The 15,028-nt window shown below is 39.1% G+C and overlaps 1 protein-coding gene across 1 annotated transcript in view; it reads left to right on the top strand.

The window, feature by feature from the left end:
* Positions 1–15,028, top strand: part of Myo3a (myosin IIIA) — a 176,718-nt gene that overhangs the window by 77,211 nt on the left and 84,479 nt on the right. Inside the window, exons 13-15 of the mRNA XM_042278011.2 lie at positions 2,704–2,906; positions 10,426–10,524; positions 10,609–10,723. Coding sequence (XP_042133945.2) covers positions 2,704–2,906; positions 10,426–10,524; positions 10,609–10,723 — 417 coding nt within the window. The remainder of the gene's footprint in view (positions 1–2,703; positions 2,907–10,425; positions 10,525–10,608; positions 10,724–15,028) is intronic.

Below are 15,028 nucleotides of genomic sequence, written 5' to 3'. Positions count from 1 at the left end.
GGCCCGTGGCTAGGCAGGAAGTATAGGCAGGACTAACAGAGAGAAGAAAAGAAAGAACAGGAAGACAGAAGGGGTCACAGCCAGCCGCCGCCAGGACAAGCAGAATGTAAAGATGCTGGTAAGCTACAAGCTACGTGGCAAGGTATAGATTTATAGAAATGGATTAGTTTAAGCTATAAGAACAGTGAGCAAGAAGCCTGCCACGGCCATACAGTTTGTAAGCAATATAAGTCTCTGTATCTACTTGGTTGGGTCTGAGCGGCTGTGGGACTGGCAGGTGACAAAGCCTTGTCCTGACTGTGGACAAGGCAGGAAAACTCTAGCTACATACATACAACTATTTATAATTACTTTATTAATAAGCTCAAAATAACATAAGAAAGCAAAAAACTTGTCTGATACATAGCTAATGTCTTAGTTATGGTTTCTACTGCTGTAAAGACACACCATGATTATGGAAATGCTTATAAAAAACATTTAATCGAGGTGGCTTGCTTATAGTTCAGAGATTGAGACCATTATTATCATGACAGGGAGAATGATGGTGTACAGGCAGACATGGTGGTGGAGTAGTAGCTGAGAGTCCTACATCTTGCAGGCAACAGGAAGTCAACTGAGATACTGGGTGGTATCTTGAGCATAGGAAACCTAAAAGCCCACCCCCAAGTGACACATTTCCTCTAACAAGACCATACACACCCAACAAAGCCACACCTCATAAGAGTGCTACTCCCTCTGAGATTATGGGGGCCAATTACATTCAAACTACCAGAGCTAACAACCTATATATTACAATAGACTGAAGCCACACAGCCAAAAGCAGCTGATCACCTGAGCCCAATTTATTTTCAAAATTATGCAAACAAAGAATTCCATGTTTCTGTTAAAATTCAGTGAACTTCCTCCATCATATCCTGCCACATGTGTTGGTATAGCATCTAAGTGATGCTTTCTTCTGACCTCTGACCTCCATTCCCATGGCCCCTCAGGGTGGTGCTGTCACCAACGGTCTCATGTCAATCCCTTCCTATCACCGTGCCATTAGCTTCCTGCTACAATAAAGAACATTTTAAGGGTTTTGGAGGACATTGAAATGAAATATAAAATGGAAAAGGGGGATAGTGTGACTCAGCCTACTAAGATAGAAGCATAGAAATTAGTTAACACAGGTGCTGTCTGCAAGGGCCCTGCTAATCTGTCTTGATTTCTGAGCCGATAGAGGTTTTCAGTACTGGAGTAGATGTGTGTGGATGCTTCTCTGTAGATGTGAGCAAATTTGTTAATTTAATCTTTACCTCATTCTAGATCTTAACATGGGATTTGATTGATTGATTGAGTGTGTGTGTGTGTGTGTGTGTGTGTGTGTGTGTGTGTGTGTGTGTACACTCAGGGCCAATTCTGCCCTCAGGGCCAATTCTGCCCTTGTCTAGTCTTGTTTTGTTTTGTTTTTTGTTTTTTGTTTTTTTTTTTACTTTTGTCCTTGGTAAAGATTTAATAGATGCACAATAAGATGCCTAGTGGATGGACCTTTCCTCTGCAGCCCTCTGGTCCTCACTCGGAAGGTCAAGGCTATTTAGTATGGGTAGACACAATACTCTTGCCTTGTCATAGGTAGAAGCAGCTCAAAAAAAAAATGTTTGGCAGAGCCAGTTTTGTCCCAGTGTCCACATTCTCTTCTCTTGCCCCTTACTGCTTCTTCACACTTGAAAATCTTTGTGCAGCTTCTCAGCTTCACTGTGACAGCCCCTTTCATCAACTCAGATGCAGCACCAACTGTGTTCTGAGTACTATTATTCTCCCTTAACTTGAAAACTTCCTCACCCTGAACTCAGCTGCTCTCAGCATGGTTCTAAGCTTAACGCTGAAGATAATCTCCTTTAGCTAATTTTCACCAAGATGAGAGTGACTTGTACCCCTGAGCCTCTAAGGCGGTGGTTCTCAACCTATGAGTCACAACCCCATTGGGGGCTGCATTTCAGATATCCTGTGTATCGTATATTTACATTAGGATTTGTGAGAGTGGCAAAATTACAGTTATGAAGTAGCAGCAAAGTCGTTTTATGGTTGTGGGGGTCACCACAGCATGAGGAACTAACTATATTAAAGGGTTGCAGGATAGGAAAGAACTGCTGCTCTAAGGGGACAGGGTGTGGACATGCTTTTCTAAGAGATGATAGGAAATGAGTAAATGGGCAACCAGACAGGCTGTGACCGAGCTAGGGATTCCATTCTTACCATCCACTATGATGAGCTACTCTAACTGTTTATGACTTGTTCTCTCCACTTCTGGATTTACAAGATAGCTTTATTCTCTTACTTTCATGCTTAGAAGCATCTGTAGACACAAGGAAAGTAGATTTGGTTTTGGAAAGGATTAGATGTAGTCCCAGGCCAATATCTATGTTTAAAGTGAGAGGGTGCACATTGTACAAACTACCTATAGGATGTGTTTTCAGGCCGTGTCATACACAGAACTGTATGTAAGAGAACAGAAAATGTCTCTTCCCCTGTTGCTAAGAAAGTGAGTGAATGCGTATATGGGAGGAGGTTATGGGTCCCATTGTAGCATCTGGCAGTGTACCAAAAATATGCTCATCTATGTTTTTGTCTTTATATAAAGTACTTATCAAAAAGAGGCATCTTATTAGAGACTAATTAATTTTATACTTATATCTTGACATCTCTACTCTCTCTGTTACCCAGGCTAATAACAGAACCCTACAAGAGAAGATTTTACAAATGAACAATTTGGTCGAAGCCTTTGGCAATGCCTGCACTATTATAAATGATAATTCCAGCAGATTTGGAAAATACTTGGAAATGAAATTTACCTCTTCTGGAGCTGTTGTAGGGGCACAGATTTCTGAATACCTTCTGGAGAAATCTCGTGTCATTCACCAAGCCATGTAAGTGCATGTCAGACATGCCTTAGTTTCTGAGTAATATGTGCAAGAACAGTGTTATATAGCTAAAGCTCTTTCTAACTCCTCAGTTTATTGATAACCTATTGTGTGTAAGGCACTTCCTATTGGAGGTAATCAGACCCTTCACCAGTGCTTTATTCTCATGTATATTAGCATCTGATAGAAGAACTAATAAATGACCTAATAATTTTGCTACTACCGAGGAGGTACTAGCATAGTGGAAAAGAGAAAGCAGAAAAATCTTATGTCTCCAGGCAAAAATCAATGAGCAACTTAATTAAAAATAGTGGACTCTGCTTCTCTTTTAAATACAACTATTTTTCTTTTTCTAAATAAACATAGATATTTGTATTTTTTTCTTCCTGTGTTTATATAAGAAGGGCCAAATAAAATATTCAGGAATGTTCAGCTGTAGGGCTATTTTTGTTACTAGTTGATTTTAAGTCATCAATATGACTCACATTGTTTTGATATTTGATTGAGTGAGTTCCTTTTGGCAGTTTGTAACCAAGTGACAAAATCTCTTCACTGTTTAATGACTTTAAAATATCCTTGCTATTCTTATGAGAGAATTAGAGTTACCTGTTGGATTTGTACCCTGCTGGTTTTATTATCTTTTATTTATTCTTCCCTCACGCAACACATCCTGACCACACTGCAACTTCCCCTCCCTCCACTCCAGGTGTAAAGTTAGAATCTCCCATGTTGATTTCATGTTCAACACGCCTTCATTCCAGTAACTTGTCAGCTAAATTTATAGGAGCATAAGCTCTTGTTAGTACATCTTTCATGGTGCTAAGGATCCAATGCAAGGCCTTGTGCATGCTAGGTGAGTTCTGTACAACCCAAGCCTGATAAATATGATTTTAAATGGTGGACTTGGGATGGGTGAGTTTACCCAGAGTATGACATTTAAATTTTAAGGCCCTCATAGGATCTTGACTCTGTAACTTACTGTATATGTGATTCAAGGCAGTTTACTTAACATCTCTGGATCCCATTTTTTCACCTTTAAGGTAGAAAAACATTCGTACATCCCTCTCCATTAAAATAGTTCTTGTAGTAGAGGATTTAGAATGATACCTAATAAGAATGCTGTCAGTGCAGCCAAAGACATCTGTGAGTGCAGCCCATCACAAATCACAAGCATACTTAAAACATTATGAGGTGTTGTACAGTTTCCATTTTGTAACTTGACTGTATAACATGAACTTTGTAGATGACACTGTTGTGTCCCAATGTCAAAAGGTTGGGCATGGCTGAACACCAGTAAAAGGTATAATGGCCGTGTTGATGGTTGCAAAGACTAGAAACAGCATCTAGTGAATTGAAGATATTTAATGAATGGCAAATAGCATTATTGATGTGTGCACAAGGCCCAGAATCATGTAGGCTCATGTGTTTGCCACCTGGACATACAAGGACCCACAGTCTTATGCTTGTATATATACAACCACATCTTAGCACTCTTTATTCTCTCAAAGCAGTTTTAGCCTCTCATTCAATTGGGTGAAGAACTATGTGAGCATAACCTTCCAATATTTTAGTGGGGCTGCCATGTTGCACAATGTCAAGGCACATCATTCCAGCATATTGTATGGAATTCTAGGTCAGAACATCACTCATCCTAAATACCATGAGACTAATACCTTCTGGAATTACACACTGAAGCCCTGGGTTTGTAGCCATAAAAATAATCCCTTAATGATTATTCAAATATAATGTGTTCAAAAAACAGCACAGTTAGGGTAATATTTAAGGCATGCTGTGTATTCCATAAACTTTTTTGTCTCCCGAATGAACTAAGAAACTATTTTCATTTTACTACATTACTTATAAAGAAAAGCACTTCAAGGGCCTCAAACTGCCTCTGGGTTGAACTACAACTCAGATAAAATTGGAGCACCAATTACTTTGTAATTTCTATAAAACAGCTTTTTCATTTTATGCATATTTTTATGATCCTATTTGTCATTTTTTATTCTCTTAAGAATTTGCTTACAATTTTACACATGGATATAACACTCTTTGATCAAATCTTCCCAGTAGAGCATGTCAGGTGTCATCCTCTATTACTCTCTGTCTTATTCTCTTGAGATAATGTCTCTCAACTGTAAGTTTGCCTTTTTTTCCCAGGCTGGCTGGCCAGGTAGCTATCAGGAACCACCTGTCCCTGTCCCTCAATGTTGGCATTATAGGCACATGCATTCATGTAGGGGAGTGCTGTGGGATGATGCTTTTGTACACTCGTTTAATAAAACGCTGATTGGCCAGTAGCCAAGCAGGAAGTATAGGCGGGATAAACAGACAAGGAAAATTCTGGGAAGAGGAAGGCTGAGTCAGGAGTCGCCATCCCGCCATCCAGGGAGCAGCATGTAATGGCACACAGGTAAAGCTACGGAAAATGTGGCGACATATAGATTAACAAAAATGGGCTGAGTTTAAGTGCAAGTGCTAGTCAGTGGTAGGCCTGAGCTAATGGCCAAGCAGTTTTAATTAATATAAGCCTCTGTGTTTACTTGGGGGACATGAGTAGGAAAGATTTGTCTGGACAGGTGGGACCCAAAAACATTTGTCTACAGGGGAGCTTTTTATGTGTGTTCTAGGGATTCAAATTTAAATTCTCATGCCCACTCAGCAAGCACTGTCCCCACTGAGCCACATCCCAGCTCCATAGGTATGGATTTTTTTTATTATGAATTTCAGTAGACTATCAGTCATGATTATGAAGAAGAAAGAACACCACAGAGCCTGAGGACAGCCACAGCTGAGAACGGGGGCTGCCTGTAGGCCTGTCGCCCCAAAAGACTGCATCCTCTACCTAGTAGACTGTGCCTAGATAGATCCTTCACTTTCCTCCTCTCTCCACAAGCCAGAGAACAAGAGACTTGGGTCCTGCAGTCTGCAGAGCTGAGCACTGGGAGTTGAGGGTCATAAACAAAGCAGAGAAGGTTGGAGAGCCAATCTGAGAAGCAGGGAGGAACCAGAGCAGACATGTATCTTTTTTAACTAGCCTACCCTTTCTTTTAAGAGGATTGATTTTTTTTCCTTCCACTTCCTCTGCCTGGTTTTGCCCGCCTCAGTCTGCTTTTATCTTTAGAGTGCCTTTGTCATGATGGCAAACTAATAGCTGTGACTTAAGCCCTTTGTTAAATGTAGGTGATTTTAAGGCAAGATATTTAAAAGGAGGCTGCTTGAGAGAAAATGAGCACATTGGAGACAATGCTGGATAATTCTCATAAATATAAATTATAGCTCTATCTGCGAGTTTCCTTCTGTTGCGACTAGAGTTCAGTAAGCATTGATTGCATGACTCTCCCACATCAGCCCTTCACAAGACTCCCTAAGAGTCATAAACAAACTGGCAGGCGTGTTCTCTTCTGTTATGGGCCAGTGGGGCACTGTGCTGAGCACATCACTGCCTTTGAGTCTCTTACTTGCTCTTTTGTCTCTTTCACACAAGAGGAAACAGATTGAGAGAACAAGCCAATCAATGCCAAAAGCTGAAGTTTGAACCTTGTTCTCTGGGTAGCCTCCAAGCCCCATATTAATTAATTAATTAGCTCATCTATTTGACAAGTATTTACTGAATGTCTATGTGTGCTACATGCAGGCGACTTAAAGATAACTAAGATTTGGGGAGGGCGCATTAGTTCATGATTTCCTAAGAATTCTTTGTGCCTTGACTCTGACCCATTGTCATTCAGTCTAGTCTCTTAGGAAAATGAGAGATGAGTTCAGCTGCTGAGAATGAGATGGTAAATCACAAGGAGAAAGATGGACGAGAAGTGGTGGCTATGGGGAAGGAGTCTAATCGAACAAAATAAAACTGAAAATACTGTTGCTGTTTGTACGTGCTGTGGAGCTTTGAGTATGCAAAGCCTTATCATCAGCCTTCTGGCATCTTCATCAAAGATTCAGAGGTGTCACATATGAGTTAAACCACATTACTGAGGATTTTGCCACAGTTTAGAAGGTAGTAGGAACTTTTGTTTCATGGTGAATCCTCACAATTCAAGGCCACTGAACCCACATAAAATCACCCTGAGGGCATTCATTCATACGAGTGGCAGAGTAGAACTCCAAAAAAGTAGCTGAGGATCAATAAAAAAAAAAAACAGTAGAAAAACAGTAGAACTGGGGTCAGAGAAACACCATTTGTGCTTCACTGAGACCCTGCATTTGTCCTGAGAGCACTGACCTGGGAACAGCATGTGTGCTATGTGACACTCAATCTTGAACAGCATATTTGATGTGGTTTGGGGCACGACCCGAGACGAGTAGCCTTTGGAGCTAGTTTTTTTTTTTTTTTTTTCATGTTGCTTTAACTCTCTGGTTGTTTATTCGCTGAAGGTCAGTGCACTTCCCATAGTAACTCCAGTCCTTGTAAAATTACAGTCTTGGTAAATGTAAACTGATAATGGTAGAGAAATCTGCTAAGTTGTGTGTCTACATTTATGAGTCACTTCACTAATTATACATTACATCATCGAAGTACTTTAAGAGGTGACATGCAGAGCCATCAATGTGGTGCCCAGAGAAGAAAGCAAATAAATTACATAGTGTGCTAATCCTGGAGAAGCTTTAGTGTTGCTGGTGCTGAATAGATGAGAACTGAACCAAGCTTATAGTTTTGTTCTAACTTTTAAAATATTAATTTATTCTTTGACAGTTTCATACCACTGTATAATACATTCTGGTCACACTCACCCTGCACCCTTCCTTTACCCCACTAAGTCCCCCAGCCACTTTCATGTCTTAATGTTTCCTTCTGCTAAATACAAGGTAGTCTGTAATAGACTTCTTGACGTCTCAATGGTGTCTGCAACAAGGGACAGATGGTGGAAGGATAGGCAGGTTGGGTATATCTCAGTGGCGTAGTGCTTACCTAGCATGCCCGAGGCCGTAGACTCCATCTCTATGCTGCTCAAAATTAATTTAAGTCAAAGGGTTTACAATAAAGATTACGTCTACGCTTGGGTGAGCAGCCAGCCTTAAAACCCCGTCTTCTTCGTCCGCTGCCTGGATCCTCCAGATTTCCTCTCCTTTCTGCGTGATACATTTTCTTCTCATAAATTCATCCATCCATTCTTAAAATATATACTTACCAAGATTTGTTGTTGAGGTGTTTTCCTTTTGCTCTCTGCTGTCATTTCATAACAGCATGATTTCATGTGGCTCTGTGAAATCAGCACCCAAATATGTACGTCTTACTCTCTCCTGAGTTCGCTTTTCTGTTCTGATCACCCACATGTCTTTTATTTCATTTCAACTGAACTCATCCCACCCCTGTGTTTTTCCTGTAGTCTCTCTCCATTCAAGCTATCCCTATACCTGTGGAAAATCTAACCTTCAAAACCTTTACATATCTACACACACACACACACACACACACACACACACACACACACGCTTCAGTTAACATTTATTCTAAGGAAAATTTCTATATAATGGAAGAGTAAATCATTTTAGAAGGCTAGATATGGTGATACATGCTTTAATCCCAAGCATTGTAGAGGCTAAGGCAGATGTATTGTGAATGCAGGCTAACTTTGGAGACCTAGTCAGACCCCTCAAAAATAACAACCACAACAATAGTAACATCCAAAAAGAAAATTTTCTGTCTCCATCAAGAGTGTGCTAGAGAAAGAAGTAGGAGAGTCTCAAAGACCTTTCTGATATTTTTGGTAAAACAATTTGTGTAGAACTACACATTAAAAAGTATGACATTGCCGTTTTCACAGTCTTCATGTGGTAAAGCTTTAAAACAAATCCTCTTGTTCAGATAAAAATATCATCCTGATAATTAGCTTTCATTTTCTAACTCTTTCATTGGCCCCTAAGCCCTCTGACCCCACTGTGAGGTGGTGAAATTCACAGGGAACAAGAGGGTGATAAGCTGCTTTGGCATTTAAGTCTGAAGAACAATGACAGAAAGGGACCCTAAGCCCAGTCAGACCACCGCCATGGTGTCATGGAGGAGAAAATCCACAGTAGTACTGTAGTCTAATGACGCAACCACTGTGGAAATGGCTAGAGATTTGTGAAAGGTTAAGTTTTATGCTAACTGGAAGAAGAAGGAGAAGAAGAATGTAGCTGGACAGTTTTATCTCCAGCTCCCGCCAATCCCCGGCAGTCCGACAGCCCACTTATAAAATAAACACACAGATGCTTATATTATTTACAAATTGTATGGCCATGGCAGGCTTCTTGCTAACTGTTCTTATATCTTAAATTACCCATTTCTATAAATCTATACCTTGTGGCATGGCTTGTGGCTTACCAGCATCTTCATATACTGCTTGTCATGGCTGCAGCTGGCAGTGTCTCCCTCCGCCTTCCTGTTCTTTCAATTCTCCTCTCTGTTAGTCCTGCCTATACTTCCTGCCTGGCTACTGGCCAATCAGTGTTTTATTTATTGACCAATCAGAGCGACACATTTGACATACAGACCATCCCACAGCAGAAGAATGGGGAGACATGGACATAACTCTTGGAAAAAGCTCCCCACATCCTGGGCCCCCCACTTTTAGCCTGGTGACAATGGGAGGAATAATCAGGATTTAGGAACCTCCTAAAATAAGGAAGTTGAGTAGGAAAACAAGAACATGAATGCCACAGAGAGGCAAATCCCAGCCCTGCCTAGATGACCACTGTGGTTATCGGGGTGAAATCAGAGCATGGTCACAAGGGGACTTAGAAAGAGAGCAATGGGAAGCCAGGTGCCTCTTCCTCTGTTTTGTAGAGGGGAATTCTGAGTAAAGGAGCAGAGGGAGATGGGACCCTAAGGTTCCAACCAGTATGCTATGGAACATCCTGAACCAGAGACTCAACCCTGCTGCCTTAGCTGAATTTCTCCAGCACCTGGAGAGTACTCTTCATACTTGGAAATTATTAGGAGATGCCTCACATATATGGGGAAACTGAGCCTAGTAAGGTTAAAAGATGGAGGAGATGTAACCACTGCAGTCAGATGGATCTGGTCTGAATGCAGGAGAGCCATCAGTTCTGTGATTCTGCTTGAGATGGGGAGCACTAAGCTTTAGTTTCCTGAATATGTAAAGTGGAAAAACCATGCCTAACCCAAGGACTTGCAGAAGATAATTGAGATAATTTATCACTTGCCTCCACTTGGCAGGCTGTGCATCTTGTTTCTTTTGGGGGCCATTCCTACTGACATACAAAGTCCTGGAAGTTAAACATTTCTGACTGTTTCATTCCTTTTATGTTCCTGGTGCCTAGAAAATTCCTGGAAAGTCACTCATAAATGTCATGATGTTTAGAGCTAGCACTAATAATGCTGAGAGTTGAAAATAATGGCATTAGCGACGCAAAACCAGAATGCAATGTTCAAGGAAGCCCATGTGGGCAGTCACAGCTGTTAAAAACAAAAAAACAAAAAAACAAAAATAATTGTTATAACAATAGTATTGGTGAGTCATTTTAACACTTAATAAATGTCCTTATTAACCATCTTCCTGAAAATGTCTTATTTTTTCAGTGGAGAAAAAAATTTTCATATTTTTTACTACATATATGCTGGGTTAGCGGAAAAGAAGAAACTAGCCCTTTACAAATTGCCTGAAAATAAGCCACCCAGGTAATACACCAGCTTCTACTGTGATGATGCTTTCTCTCTTGATGCAATTTTAGATTTTTATCCTTCCTCTCATACTTTCTTCAGATACTTGCAAAATGACCACCTCAGAACAGTGCAGGACATGATGAATAATAGTTTCTATAAGTCCCAGTATGAACTAATTGAACAATGTTTCAAAGTCATCGGTTTTACAATGGAGGTAAGTACCAAAGACATTGGAACCACTTTTGTAGTATCTTTTTTAAAAGTCCTCATTAACTATAAGAATTAGCTAATTCACTAACTGGTTAATATATTACAGGAACTATGGTCAGTGCTTTATAGAGCAGACATTCCCATTATATGTGTGTGGGGATGCGGTGGGTATTTCTTTATATGTGTGGAGTACATACACATATGTATGCGAGTGTGTGTAGAGGCCCGAAGTCAAGGTCAGGTGTCATTACTTGATGGTTCTCTGCCTGTGCTTTGAGACAAGGTCTCTCATTGAACCGGAAGCTCATTAATTTGACTAGCCTGGCTGGTAGATGAACTTCAGGGATCCTCCTGCCTCCAACCCCCACTGTGGCCAAGGTTGGGTTACCAGCGTACACTGCCATGTCAGGCTTTTGTATATATGGGTTCTGGGGAGGGGTTCTCATGATTGTAGCGAGTACCTCACCAACAGAACCATCACCTGAGCCTCAATATAAAGTCTTTTTATCATGTTTCAGATTCTTCCATAAGTGCCTAGTTATGTTTTTATGTTCTTTTTTAGTTACTTGAATTTTGCAGGGATAGCCACTCACATTTAAGCCATAGATTTAATTGCTGAATTTTCTTATGCTATTTAAATTTATCTGGTGTCTCTATATTTACTTCCTTTAAATTTCTATATTTCAGGTTTCTTAATGTTTATAGGTGGCATACAAATTATTAGATTTCATTGTAACGTTTTCATAATATATTGATCTCTTTCCCCCACTGCCCTCTTGCTGATCCCCTTCATCCCTCCACTTCCTCCCTCCTCCTTTCCCCATGCCTTCTATTCCATTGCTCTCCCTTCGACCCTCACCTACTTTCATGTACACTTCTTCTCCCTCCCATCATAGCCCTCGTTCTACATTTGTTTTTCACATAAACACACATAGTCACCTGCATGTTTATATAAATTTAAATCTAAACCCCACATATGAGAGTTATTTTATCTTTCTGAGTCTACCATTTGTTTAGCATAATGACCATTCCATATCTTCCAAATAGCATAAATTTCCTCTTTTGACAACTGTGTATACAATTTTGTTAGCCCATTTCTTGGTTGATTTATGTTTGGGGTTGACATTTTACAGTTCTCTGTGGAGTGTAGATATTGCATTTGCTGTGCAGAACCTTTTAGTGTCATGCACTCCTACCTGTCAATTTATGCAGTTATTTCCTGTGAGTTGGAGTCCTTTATATAAAAGCTTTGCTGTGCCTGTGTGTTAACATGTTTTGCTTCTAGTTGTTTCAGAATTGCGGGTCTTATATCTTTGATCAATTGTAAACTGATTTGGGGTAGGTAAGACATAGGAATCTACTTTTATTGATGTACGTGTGGACATACAGCTCTCCCGGCATCAATTCAAGAGCTCATCTCATTTTTGACACCCTTTTTTAAAAAGTAGGTATCTGCAGCTGCTGAGGTTATTTCTGAGACTCTTCTTCTATTCTATTAGTCAATGTGCTTATTTTTGTGCTGTTGCCTTACAAGTTTTGTTACTGTGGCCCTATGATTTAACTTGAGGTTTTAATGCTTTGTTTTTTGTGTTTTTATCTTATTTGTTGTTTGGGCTCATTTCTCTTTTTACGTGAATTTTAGGATTATTTTTCCAAATATGGTAAAGAATGTCAATGGAATTTTTATAGGGATTATGTTGAATCTGTAGATTTTTTTTTGGTAATAGGCCATTTCACAATCAACTGTGCCCATCCATGATTATGGAAATCTTTTCATCTTCTAGCGTCTTACTTAGTTCCTTCAGTGTCTCAAAGTTTGCATTGTGGAGGTCTTTTACCTCTTTGGTTATACTTATCCTAAAGTATTTTCTGTTTATTTTGCTGAAGGAATAAATGAAATTGGCTTACTGATTTCCTTTTTGCCAGATTTGTTCTTGGAATATAGAAGAGCTGGTAGTTTTCTGATATTAGTTACACATCTTACTACTTCAGTGAAAATGTTTATCAGACCTAAGCATTTTCTTGTGGAATCTTTAGACCATTTAAGGATATGATCATGTTGTCTACAAATGAGGGTAATTTTTCTTCTTCCATTCCAGCTTATATCTGTTTTTATTTCTTTTTCTTGTCTTATTGCTCTAGTTATGACTTTGAGCATTTGATTGGACAGCTTTGCTTCATTCCTGATTTAAAAACAAATTTCTTACAACTTTCTTCATTTAATATGTTAGTTATAGGTTTATCATGGGTATTGTTTATGATATTCAAATACATACCTACCACTTCAATTTTCTTTGAGGTTTTGTTTATTCCAAGAGAAGGACATGTGATGGACTTTGTTAAAGGCCTTTTTGCTTCTATTGAAATGTAATGATTTTTCAGTAATTTCAATTCTTAAGTTCATGTGCTGTGTTACATTTCTTGAGTTGTCTATGGTGACCTGTCTTCCTGTCTCTAGAATGAAACCAATGTGTTCATGGTGTACTGGCTTAGTGAATTTGGCTTGCAAAAATTTTATTGATAATGTTCACCCCTATTAATATCTCCCTAGGGAATTTAGTCTATAGTTTTTGTGGTTGTGTCCATTTTCAGTTTGATATTAGCATAATGCTGACTCCATGGCATGACTTTGGCAATGTTTCTATTATGGAACAGTTTGAAAATCAATGATGTTAACTCTTCTTTAAAGGTTTGGTAAAATTTTGCAAATGAATCCTTCCAGTGTGTACTTAGGGTTTTCTTTATTGGAAGAGCTTTTGTTATTGCTTCAATCTCATTACTTGCTGTGGATGTACTTGTTTTGTATATATCTTCTTGATTTAATTTTTGTATGTCATATTGTGCATGGGAGTTTATCTTTTTCTTCTAGGTTCTACAAGTATTTTGGTGTAAACAGATGTTTCTTTCCCTCCTGCCAGTTCCCAAATAGCCGCTCAGAGGCTTATATTACTTATAAATGCTTGGCTGATAGTTCAGGCTTATTACTAGCTAACTCTTACATTTAAATTAACTATATTTCTTATGTATTGCTTTTCCACGTGACTTGGTACCTTTTCTCAGTATGGCATGCCCATCTTGCTTCTCCACATTTCCTTGTGACTCCACTGACTCCACCTTTCCTCTTCCCATCATTCTCTCTGTGTCAGGCTGTCTTGCTTAATCTCTTCTTGCCCTGCTATCAGCCAATCAGTTTTTTATTAACAATGAGCATAATCCACAGCATTTTGGAATATGAATTTTCAAGGTATTACTTACTGATCCTCTGGATTTCATTGGAATCTATTGAAGTTCCCATCCCTTTCACCTCTAATTGTCTAACTTTGGAACATCTTTCTTTTGGCTAATTTATTTAGGAGTTTACCATCTTGCTCATCTTTTTACAAAGAACCAATTCACTGATTGGTTCTATATATTCAATATATTCTATGTATTATACTTTTAGTCTCCATTTATTAATTTCTGTCTTGACCATCATTATTTCTTGACATTGACTGCTTTGGAGTATCTGCTCTTCTTGTTTTTATAGCACCTGGCATGCACCATTAAGTTATTTATTTGAGATCTATCTAATTTTTATAGCTATAAATTTTCTTAGAATTGCCTTAGCTGCAGCCTGAATGTTCTGGGAATTTGTGCTTTTATTTTTATTTGACTCTATTCTTTTTATTTCTCCTCCCTGTTTTTTTTCAGTGATTCACTGGTCATTCAAAAATATATTGTTCAGTTTTCATGCATTTATATAGCTTCTCTTCCTATTTATTCCTAGTTTTATCTTCATTGTAATATGACCAGGCATAAGAAATTATTTGGTTATTTTATATTTGTTAAGACTTGATTTATGAGCTATGATGTGGTCAATTTTAGAAAGGACTCAATGGACTCCTGAGGAGACTCTGTTTAACTAAATATTCTGTATGCATTTATCAGTTCTGTTTCCCTAGATTGAGGCTTCTGATTCTCCCTCCCCCACCAAGGAGGGAGTTTGATGTCTTTTAGTGTTTGATGCCTGTCATTTTCTCTCTGGTTTTCAAAGTGTTTTCTCTCTTTGACCCTTCCTCACTATATCAGTAGGAGGCAGTTTCTGGCCCCTAATATTATTTAGACTATATTTCCTTTCAAATTCTCCACATGTGTAGGCTTTGTTATTGTTTCCCTTTGTCTTTGATTATACTTATACAAGGCGTTAAGTTTTGTTTTGTTTTTAATCGTGTGTGTGTGTGTGTGTGTGTGTGTGTGTGTGTGTGTGTGTGTGTAAGATGTTGTACCTGTATATATGTGTGGGTGTGCACATGCCACGATACATGTGCAG

Source organism: Peromyscus maniculatus, chromosome 5, assembly GCF_049852395.1.
Source record: "Peromyscus maniculatus bairdii isolate BWxNUB_F1_BW_parent chromosome 5, HU_Pman_BW_mat_3.1, whole genome shotgun sequence".
NCBI lineage: Eukaryota > Metazoa > Chordata > Mammalia > Rodentia > Cricetidae > Peromyscus > Peromyscus maniculatus.
Note: the sequence above shows the minus strand (reverse complement) of the source record. Positions and strands in the feature narration are given on the sequence as shown.